The sequence below is a fragment of the Oncorhynchus mykiss genome, chromosome 19 (assembly GCF_057628025.1).
Source record: "Oncorhynchus mykiss isolate SJ-2025 chromosome 19, ASM5762802v1, whole genome shotgun sequence".
In the NCBI taxonomy this organism is placed as follows: Eukaryota; Metazoa; Chordata; class Actinopteri; order Salmoniformes; family Salmonidae; genus Oncorhynchus; species Oncorhynchus mykiss.
Window position 1 is genome coordinate 50,775,723 of NC_143040.1, and position 12,029 is coordinate 50,787,751.

Consider the following 12,029-nt stretch of genomic DNA (forward strand, 5'->3'; position numbering starts at 1 on the left):
CAGTTTGGGTCTAGAGAGTCTCCCCCTTTGAAGAGGGGGATGACCGCAGCAGCTTTCCAATCTTTGGGGATCTCAGATGACACGAAATTTAGGTTGAATAGGCTACAAATAGAGGTTGCAACAATTCTCATAGTTGCACACTTCATGTAGAACAGCCCATAGGCCTACATGTTTTAATAAGGTTTGTATCACAATTAAAGTGGCCAAATAATTTCTTAAAATTAAGCACATTAACCCGTTTTACAAGGGGTGTAGAGCCTAACTGACACATATAAGCAGCACCTGAGTTTCAAGTTTGGGGGAAGATCATTTACACCATAAAAATGCACCTTTATAATAAAAGCATTACATGCATAATTGCATTTGTTGTCACTTTTGATAATGGTGTTTTCCGCTAATGGAACATTTGCGCTTATAGCCTACTACCATGTGTGCAATGCTGCACTTATAATGTGAAGAAATAGCCTAATAGCTTATCTCTCACGATCGTCTAAAGAATTAACGGACTAAGGCGCAGCGTACGTAGAGTTCCACATCCCAAGTCCAGGATGTCTTCTCCTCCTTTATCTCCTCCCAAGCCCAGGATACCTTCTCTTCCCGAGCACGCTGCTTGGTCCTGTTGTGGTGGGATCTTCTGTCACAATCGTATAAAGAATTAACGGACCAAGGCGCAGGGTGCGTAGAGTTCCACATGTTAAATAAATGAAACTCACCAAAACAATACAGAATAAACGAAGCGTGAAGTAAATGCAGCGCTCAACAGTAACTACACAAAAACAAGATCCCACAAAACACAGTGGGGGTAATGGCTGCCTAAATATGATCCCCAATCAGAGACAACGATAAACAGCTGCCTCTGATTGGGAACCATACCAGACCAACATAGACATACATTAACCTAGATAACCCACCCTAGTCACACCCGACCTAACCAACATAGAGAATAAAAGGCTCTCTACGGTCAGGGCATGACAGTACCCCCCCAAAGGTGCGAACTCCGGACGCAAAATCTGACTCAATAGGGGAGGGTCCGGGTGGGCATCTAACGTCGGGGGCGGCTCCGGGAACGGGGCGAAGTACCCACTCCGCTCGCGGATATGGAGCCAGGTAAAACACCGTGCCCGGACTGGGCATCGGCGTAGAGGAGGGCCCCGGCCATGGAGCTGGGTTGTACGCCGCACCCGGACTGGGCACCGGCGCCAAAGAAGGCTCCGGCCATGGAGCTGAGTTGACCGCCGTGCCTGGACTGGGCATTGGCTCAGAGGAAGGCTCCTGCCATGGAGTTGGACTGGACGCCGCTGCTCGGACTGGGCATCGGCGCAGAGGAAGGCTCCTGCCATGGAGCGGGACTGGATGCCGTGCTCGGACTGGGCATCGGCGCAGAGGAAGGCTCCTGCCCTGGAGCTGGAGGTTCCGGACCGTGGATCGTCTCAGGAGGTTCCGGACCGTGGACCATCTCAGGAGGTTCCGGACCGTGGACTGTCTCAGGAGGTTCCGGACCGGGGACCATCGCCGGAAGCTCCGGACCGGGGACCGTCGCCGGAAGCTCTGGACCGGGGACCGTCGCCGGAAGCTCCGGACTGGAGGAGGCCTGATGCGTGGAGCCAGCACAGGTGGCGCCAGACTGGTGACACACACTTCAGGGCGAGTGCAGGGAGTAGGCACAGGACGCACCTGACTGGGAAGGCGCACTTGAGGGAGAGTGTGAGGAGCAGGCACAGGACGTACCTGACTGAGAAGGCGCACTTGAGGAATAGTGCGAGGAGGAGGCACAGGACGTACTGGGCTGTGGAGGCGCACTGGAGACATGGTGCGTATAGCCTGCATTAATGGCACCGGAACTTTAACACACTTTGCACGGCAAGTGCGGGGAGCTGGCACAGGACGTACCGGGCTGTGGAGACGCACTGGAGACACGGTGCGTAGAACCGGCACAGGACATACTGGGCCGTGGAGGCGCACTGGAGGTCTGGAGCGTAGAGCTGGCACAACTGGCACAACGTGTCCTGGACAGATGACAACCTTCGCACGGCAAGTGCGGGGAGCTGGCACAGGACGTACCGGGCTGTGGAGGCACGTGCGTAGAACCAGTCCGTAGAACCGGCAGACATTGTACCGGAACGATGACACTCTCCTCAAAGAGAGTGCGGAGTGCTGGCAGAGGTGGCATCGGACGCCTAACACGCTCCTCAGGGCAACTGTCTCTTTTATTTATTTTTATTTCACCTTTATTTAACCAGGTAAACTAGTTGAGAACATGTTCTCATTTGCAACTGCGACCTGGCCAAGATAAAGCATAGCAGTTCGACACATACAACAACACAGAGTTACACATGGAATGAACAAAACATGCAGTCAATAATACAGTCGAAAAAAAATAAAACAAAGTCTATATACAGTGAGTGCAAATGAGGTAAGGTAAAGGGAGTTAAGGCAATAAATAGGCCATGGTGGCGAAGTAATTACAATATGGCAATTAAACACTGGAATGGTAGATGTGCAAAAGATGGATGTGCAAGTAGAGATACTGTGGTGCAAAAGGAGGAAAATAAATAAATACAGTATGGGAATGAGGTAGATAGATGGGCTGTATACAGATGGGCTATGAACAGGTGCAGTGATCTGTGAGCTGCTCTGACAGCTGGTTCTTAAAGCTAGTGAGGGAGATGCGAATTTCCAGCTTCAGAGAACGGGAAGGAAAGGTGACCAAAGGAGGAATTGGCTTTGGGGGTGACCAGTGAGATATACCTGCTGGAGCGTGTGCTACGAGTGGGTGCTGCTATCTGCTGTCTTGCCTCTCCAGCCAAACCAACAGCTCTCTCTCATCACTCTCCTCAACTTTCGCCAACCACTCCTCGCTCAATCTATCCCAATATTCCTCCTCGGTCTCTGACTCACCCCTCAGCATCGCCGACCACCCCGTGTGCCCCCCCCAAAAACACGGTTTGGGCTGTCTTTTGGGCTTGCGTTGTGGCCGCGAACCCTGGCGTCGTCGCTGTCCTTCCCTCACCGCTTGCGTCTGCTTCCATGGAAGGCTTTCGTCTCCAGCCATAATTTCCTCCCAAGTCCAGGATGTCTTCTCCTCCTTTATCTCCTCCCAAGCCCAGGATACCTTCTCTTCCCGGGCACGCTGCTTGGTCCTGTTGTGGTGGGATCTTCTGTCACAATCGTATAAAAAATTAACGGACCAAGGCGCAGGGTGCGTAGAGTTCCACATGTTAAATAAATTAAACTCACCAAAACAATACAGAACAAACGAAGCGTGAAGTAAATGCAGTGCTCAACAGTAACTACACAAAAACAAGATCCCACAAAACACAGTGGGGGAAATGGCTGCCTAAATATGATCCCCAATCAGAGACAATGATAAACAGCTGTCTCTGATTGAGAACCATACCAGGCCAACATAGACATACAATAACCTAGATAACCCACCCTAGTCACACCCTGACCTAACCAACATAGAGAATAAAAGGCTCTCTATGGTCAGGGTTTGACATTATCATAATTTATGGTAAACATTCTGATCTGTTGCATCAGCCACATTTCATTAAAAAGTATTTTTTTGATGCTAGTAGTTGTATTAATTTGGGATCTATCTCATCCTACAACTGTCCTACTGACTGTTTGGAATATTTGTTTGTCGCACAGAATAGAATAGGTCGACTTTTGTACTAAGGGGATAGCAGATTGACATAGGCTAGTGCTTTTGCTCTTTGTTAGGCATAATCATCTTGTTGGCTGACGAAAAGTAAATGTGGACAGTTCTTCCAAAATCTTCAATATGCACCTCGGAATTTAATAAGGATGCACGCAGTTGCGCGGTGCCTGTATATAGCCTCCCTACTGTTATTTTTCACTGTCTTTTTACTGTTGTTTTTATTTCTTTACTTATCTATTGTTCACCTAATACCAATTTTTTACTTTAAAAAGTCACACTGTTGGTTAGGGCCTGTAAGTAAGCATTTCACTGTAATGTAATCATTAAAATCCAGACGGAAAATATTTACACAAGAATCAACCGAATATAACACAGCCAACTCTAATCATTTAGTAAGTTCACCATTCTGCCATTCTCACTGTTAAACATCGCACAGTGTTCAACACAATGGATCTTTATGTCATCATTTGATCTCATCAGTCAACGGCAATTTTTTCTAAAGTAATCTGGTATCATTTCATTCCAACCATGTTGTATTCGGCGCACGTGACAAATAAACTTTGATTTGATTTGATGTGTCTGACTTGTAGCCTGTGAGAAGACCCGATCACGTGACAGAGAGCCATGTGAGTGAGAGACGCTTGGGATTGCGCAGCACACTCAGGGAGAAGGGCACAATGCAGTACTCCGGGCCGCAAAAGGCATGGATTATTTTAGGGTGCATTACGGCCAACAAGGGGATGCCGCTGTGACATTTGCGGCATTATCAAGTGCTTGTCAAATTGTGAATGAGAGACTATTGGAGTGTGTACAGCCTGCACAAAAACAAAGCAGAGCTCGTGCCTTTCAAGGGACTTTCAAATCATCATTAGTCTCATCATGCAGCCTTACAATGTATTAAAAATCTAAACAACGTTTGTAGAACAACTAAAGTTACATTAACAACTCTAAATTAAGCATATAGGAGTACCTATTTCTTTGTTAACTGCTCAACACTGAAATAGACTACATTTTCTTCATAGCGTGCTTTTTTAGACCAGTCTAAAATAAATAATGAATTTATTGTGAAGGTGTAGGTTATATTACATAGATTTATTCACCTTTTTTAAATGGCTTGTAGGCTATATGTGGAAGCCAGGAGATGATAAATGTGTTTATTAATTAACGGTCAATTACCGTGAGACAGACAGTTATTTGCTTGACAATCAACACAGCCCTAGCCACAGCTACTACATGCTGGGAATACAGAGCTCACAAGTCTTACAGCCATGTCTCACCCTGCCGTTGTGTACCCATCGCACTGGACTATATCATAGGCAAATGGGCAGTGGGTACAAACGTAAAACCATCAGAGAGGTGCCCATCAGGGATGAAGACCACAAAGCAAAGCTGGAGCATGGGTCATGACTCATGACATAGTCAGAAACCTGCAGAATCACACTGCATGCCTACAGCTATCTACACTGGGAGGAGGGTGGCTGCACGCTTTATTCTGAGCATGCCATCTGTGCCCTTATATCACCTGCAGTACATGAGTGGAACCAAGGCAGCCTGTCCCTGTTACGCCAACAGAGCATGAGGTGAACAAACACACACTGATCACCCATTACCACATGCCTCATAATAAACGTAAGACCCACCTCACTGGACTCATTACAAGAGGGGGGAGGAAAGAAGAGGTTATTACCATGTCATTGCAATATTCACAAAAATAAACCAAGAGCACAGATCAGCAGAGTCATGGTGGTGTCAATTCAGGTTGATCAACTGTAGGGAGCCTTGGTGTACAATTGATGAAAAGTATTACTTTGCATTACTGGTCAAATACGACCAGCCTTGAGACTCAAAGTAAAGTTAAACATGTATTCACAAACCTTTAGTGAACTTGGGTCTGCCAAGGCCAGCGCTTGCCTCTTCAGCTCAGTCACATTAATTTGACATTGTTGGCAAAAGCTTCCTTTGCAGTCCCTTCTCTCTGACTCGGAGACAGTCACCGACCCAGCGCCCTCGGGTGGTGGCCGGCTGTTACACCGCGCATACTCGGATGAGTGAAGTATTTTCCTGGTATTCAGATCAAGAGGGAACGGCGACTCTCCGCTGGGACAACCCTCCACCTTCGTCAGGAGAGAAACGCAAGTCAGTTCAAATAGATTCATTGATTTCTATGTAGGAAAATACAATGGATTCAAACTTGTAGACGCACAACCACAGGTGTGGAAGCATAACGTTACTTGTCTGGAGTTGTTTGTTGAATACCTTGACAAACTGCATGAATGTCAATATGAATATGTAGACATGAGCATTACCAATCTGCAGAGGTAGGCTAAATGCGATCCAAAACAAAAGGGTGTGCTGCGACAGGTGTACTTGTAAATCGGAACCGAACACTTTAACTGTATGTGTAAAACACTTTATATGCTTTAAACACTTACAGTAAACCTGCAGTTGTCAGGGTCCCGTCCATGAGTTGCATTTCCCCGAAATGAGTTCATTCTCCTTGGTCTGGGTATACCTACTAGACGTAGTTCTCACATACACTCAACTGCGTAGTTGTAAATTGAAGTGTCAGTCCCTACACACTTGTGACTAAAGCAAACCCGTCTGCTAGCTACCACTTCTGTAGAGAGTAGACTAATAACCATGGTTGTGTGCTGCACTGGATCAGTCCCATGACAATACAATCAATACGAGTGAAGTGAAGTTTTGGTCCTCACTGCGCACGGTGGGCGGGAATCAACTCTTTTAAATGGGTGGGGTTCACAAGACAACTTTTGGGAAACTTTTTGGCGCATGATTTGACACTGCAATAGTAAATCACTTAAAAACCGTAGGTTCATGGATCAGACGTGGTAGTTCAATGTGTGATAGTTGTATTAGGTTTGTAGGTTATTAGGCTAGATATTTATCAAGCTGAACTTGCCCATTGTAATTGCTGCTTTTATCAATGTATTGCAGTAGTTTCAGGTTGTATTAGTCGTATGTACAGGATACACATGGAATACAGTACACCGTCTAACGAAATGCTTACTTGCAGGTTCCTTCTCGAGAATGGAACAATAATACATAATAAAATATAAGATATATGAACATAAAGTAAATGGCTCAGTAGAATATAATAAACATTTTAGAATAATACAGGAAAGCACACATTATAGTTCAATATTTAGACATCTATCAGAGAAAGGGGGGATTGGGGTGCAAGTGTTTAAATTGTGCAGTATAAGCAATATACTGTAAATAAGAGTCTGGTAGTAGCAACAATTGTGATGTGTGTGTGGCACGAATGCTACATTTCTTCCTGCGCTGCAGACGGCTGTATCGGTCCCCTTATACGGGAGCAGTAAATTCCCAGTGCACTTCTTTTGTTGATATTTTTTCCCTACACTGCAGAGGGAAACATCGGTCTGTTAATGCAGGCAAGGCTGGCCCGCTAATTGGGCAGGATTATGCGGCCGTCTATGGCAGCAGATTGAAGAGGGTGGACTTTTCTGAGCCTAACTGACCAAGACACACCTCCAACAACACATAAAACCTCACATAATTATGCACAAAAACAATGAGAATTTCTCTCAACCAGTGGTATATGGGCTTTTTAGGTGAGTGCTGATGCCGCCCTGTGATAAGAAGTGCCCACTTTGGCTTATGCAGGGACCAAAATATTATGTTTCCATTCCCAGCGCCTCTCCAGGGTGCTGTGTAGAGAATCATCGCTGCACGCTCCACCAACGTTCAGTCCAAAAAGTATTCTAACATAGGGTGTGGTGTGTATTGGTAAAATGGGACACTTTCGTTTTCTAGCTTCATAACTCTACTACATTATACAAAATAAAACATATAAATGTTAAAACCAGGATGGGTGACTCTTCTTCAAACACAAATTGTGCCGAGACCAAATATTTCCAGTCAATACTGGCAAATTGGGACACTCAATTCTTTATTGTAAAGAAGTATAAATTAGAGAGTACATGAGTCATTTCAATATTTTAACTAGAAACGTAAACTATTCATACAAATTAAATGTAGTCAAACATGTTTTATGTATTTTTGTGGAATATTATTATTATATTCATTATCATCATATTTGATTAGAATTGTATGGTGTAGCCCAGATGTAATTGTATAGCCTGTAAATAAAATAAAGTTAACTTCATCTAGACCTATCAGCTCAACATTCTCAACACTACACTCTAATGGACATTTGTAGAATGAAACCAAAAAGACCTCACCCCTCAACAATGTCAATTACTGTTTTATTGTCACCGAGTCAAATACAGCAAAAATAAACCGTCATCATATACCTGTATGGTTATGAATATAGCTAGCAAGGATTTGTAATTTTGGTGAGGTAATATATTTCTACGTAAAGTGTAGCTATGCTAGCTTTTTCTAGCAAGCTAGCTGATGGCAGATTTGAGGAAAATTAAATTGAACATTTGATCCTATTTACAAAATGGATTTCTATTCAGAAAACATGTATTTCATAACGCCCAAAATATTTGTTCTGCATTAAAATGGCAGAGAAGAGTGTCCCAGTTTGACAGTAGGCTATTGGCATACTGGGACACCATCAACATGTCAATGTTCTAAAAAGGTGAAGAAAAAACAACAATTTACAGTCATTTTGATTTACAATTAAATTAATCCATTCCATTTCAACGTCTGGAAATTACGTATTTTAGACATATTTTCAACATAATTTTGCTTACTGGGACTATTCTAGTTGTGCGGACTGACAATATTATTTTCTCGCAATGGTCAGGACCAGCCCTGAATACAGGACTAGTACAGGACCAGTGCATTACTTTTGTGAGAGAACATTTTTCCCCGCGCTGCAGACAGCTGTATTGGTGCGCTAATGCAGGAGTTGTAAAGCCCAGTGCACTACTTTTGTTGTAAATATATTGTTATTAGTGAGTGATAGTGAGTGAGTGAGTGAGTGAGTGAGTGCATGTGTGCATGTGTGCATGTGTGCAAAGGTGCAGAGAGAAAGTGCCACTTCAAGTGTTCAACAGTTTCATGGCTTGTGGATAGAAACGGTCTCTGAGACTGTTGGTATCAGACCTCCTCATACATAGCATGACAGTAGGGAAATGACTGAGTTATTTCTATAGCCTAATGTCATTATTATTTGAAATATTCATAGTGATTCTAGTTTATTGTAGTCAATGGCTGTATCCTGTTCTCACACAAGCAGACACATTTTTAGACATTGTTTCACAGACAAGTCAATGGGCACAGTACAGAGCCTCACCTACTGAGCTTTACAGCCAATGCTTCCCGTTCTTGCTACTTTGGCGCCATCCTTTGGTAAATACACAGATTGCAGGTCGGATTTCCCAAAATAAGGGCCATGTTTAATATTTAATTAAAAAACTTTAAATATTTCATGTTGATGATGTAAGCGACAGCGGCTTCGTGCTTCATTGTGAGGATCCCTTCTACCCTCACATGACCCAGTTGGAGCCCTTTGTCTGTCTGTCTGTCTGTCTGTCTGTCTGTCTGTCTGTGTCGTCGACTGGGTTGAGTGGGTTCACGCTTGGCAGCGCAACTGGTAGCAAATTATAGGCGTCCTTATGGGGTGAGAATGAGAATGAGGTCAATTTAATACTGTTAAACGTTAATTTTGCGATTACACATGAAACAAAACATAAGCTATTCACCCAAAAAGGCAAATACAAAATTGACTCAGAATATTTTGTCATAAATAAGAAAATTATGTTTTTATCTGAAACTATGGCCAATCAAGTCTGTCATTGTGGTCAATGATTTTGAGTCTTCATTTTTGGCTGTTACTGCTCGGTGCCTTCTGAACAGGAGAGAGAGCGCACAGCGAATTAGCGCCGCGATTACAGTAGCCACATTGCTTATTAAAGCAATGAGTGTTTGGGACCACAAAGCACCATCCACCCTGCTACTCTCTTCTGTTTTTGAAATTATTTTGAAGAAGAGAATCCCAACCAGCGATCACGCTATGGAGTTGCCATTGTTGATGAGGCGCATCGGACAATCAGGGGAGCTGTTCATGGTGCTGAAATACCTGACGCCCGTCAAGTTAAGATGTACAGGGTCCGAGACAATTGACTTTGTAGTTTAGGCTACCTGTAAATCCAGGCTTTGATGACTTTGTCTATCAATTTACCTATTTATAATCATTATAATGTTCCAGGTAGTTGGGGTGTGTATTAGGTTACATTTCATGTTTGTGTATGTTACAGTTATTTGGAGAGCACTCACTCACCTTTGCTTTTCTCCTCAGAAGATGACTGGTAAATCCAAATATGATATCAGAGTCCACGAAGAATGTTCCCAGATCTATGAGACTGGGGTTGGGCTTGTCAGCTCCAGAGGAGCCCGAGGAGTTTGGTAAAGCCATGAGGGAAAAGTGCGTAATATTCCACACCTCGGGTTACCGAATTGACATCTATATTTGTCTATTCATTTCCATTTCAGGAGATATTTTCATAGACCCCAAAACATAGCATGATTTCAAATCAAAAGCTATTCCGGACATCCAACAATGACTCAGAGAGAGCTCACTGTCTCTCCATGACCACTCCACTCAATGCCCAACAATTGCGGCGTGAGCGCAAATATATATTTCCCGTGCATGGCCAGCAGTCCAGCAAGACAATAAACCAATACAATCCATCCGTAATCGATACCTTTATATCCACAGGTATAGAAATGTTTTACCCATCCTTGGACTCATGCCTGGTCTTTCAGCTCGTAGGTCTCGGAACGAAATCACATGTGCCTAAGGAGGACCACCTTTTGCAGTCCCACACCCCCTCTCCCTCTTTCCTCCTCTCTCGCTCGCTCACTCACTCACTCACTCGCCCAGTCGCGCAATTCCCCTGTCAGTCAGCGGTTTGCTGCGCTTACTGCGGACTTGCTAGAGGCTCCACAATTAATTTATCAACGCAAACACGCACGAGAGACCTGCACAATCCAACAGCTTCGCAATGACCCGGTTTGAGATCTTTGATGAACCAAAACTTGTGCCATGACCCAATTTAACTTAGTTGGATCATCTCGTTTTTTTGAATGGAACTATTTTGCAGGGAAAACCCTGAGTTGATCAGTGCAGTGCACATAGAGTCAGCTCTTGCGTTCAGGTGTCTGTGTAACTAAGGGCTATTCATTACGAGGCTAATATATGTAGGCTGTTGGCTTAGCTGCCTTTCAGTTCCAGATCAAATGTTAATATGTAAAAAAAACTTTGAAAGACAATAATGTCTTATTTTCAAAGCATTATCAAATACAGAGCCGTTTTAACGGCAATTTCAAAGTAGATCATGTATATTGTGTGTGCTTTGATAGCTGAACAGAGGACATTAGGCTATTCTCTTAATAAAACATCTTATCTGGGGTGCACAGAGGACCTTGTATTAGATAAGCAGCCAGTCATAAACTCACTGGTTCCCGACGCCATTTGAAGATGTCTCTTTAAAGCTTCTGTATAGTTTGGTGGGTGTGAATGTTTTCAATTTATTTTAAGATTGTATTTCATCGTTATTATGCCAGCGCAGAATACAATTCGATACACAATTATGTGTGCTCATGGTTAGGTTTACTCAAATGTAAGAATTGGGTAGTCTATATTATTCAACCTTTATTTATTCAGGTGTGTCTCGAGATAAAAAATAAGATAAAAAAACGATTTAGAAGCCAGATTAACCTGAGGGATATCAAGGTGGCTTAAATGATGCAGTTGGCTTATTAGGGTTGTGGGTTGCCCATAATAAACTCTAAATGTGACCCAGTTATGCACATTTCCCACTTCCACCACAAACAAACGCTCAACCAAAAAAAACAGTAATACGCACAGACACAACCACAGCTTAGACGTGTTAACTGGAAGGATTCACTGAAGCTTCAGAAGACCAATAATTACTCTCCGTAGTAAAGATGATTTACCATGTCCGACCGCCACCCAGTTCCTCACTGGAGAAGGTTTGTGTCACCCTGGGCCGCTGATGAAATCCCAAGGACCACATCCCATGGGACTACTACCCCTACATCTGTTGTAGGGAAATCGCTCTGGCATATCATTAATACTGCTCAATATCTTATCCAACTTGATAACCTGCGCAGTACACAGGGCTTCATGAGAACCATTTACCGAATATTGGTCATGTTGTTGGCGTGGTGCTGAGAAAGCAGGAAAGACATCTGCGTCTTGGATGCAGAGAATCATCTTTGGAATGCGCTTTAATGAATGATTCATACACCAACACAAAAAAGCTAACGTTATTCCGATATAAACATTGGTATCATTATTCATAGTGGTGTAAAATGTAATTTTTTTAGTCGTGGATGCTTTATTTTGTTACCAATAGCCTGTTCATTGTACTTTCCTTCTGAAACA

General features: G+C 43.6%; 1 protein-coding gene across 2 annotated transcripts in view; it reads right to left on the minus strand.

Annotated features, from left to right (window-relative positions):
- LOC110498352 (kinesin-like protein KIF26A) overlaps positions 1-10,163 on the minus strand; it is a 129,052-nt gene extending 118,889 nt beyond the window's left edge. Inside the window, exons 1-2 of one of the 2 annotated variants that reach the window (XM_036954832.2) lie at positions 9,900-10,163; positions 5,536-5,775 (exon numbers count right to left, since the gene is read on the minus strand). In XM_036954832.2, coding sequence (XP_036810727.2) covers positions 5,536-5,775; positions 9,900-10,034 — 375 coding nt within the window. In that variant the 5' untranslated portion in view covers positions 10,035-10,163. Of the gene's footprint in view, positions 1-5,535; positions 5,776-6,093; positions 6,379-9,899 lie in introns of those variants that run through there. The other variant, XM_036954834.2, reaches the window with a different exon arrangement.
- Positions 10,164-12,029: the final 1,866 nt, after the last annotated feature.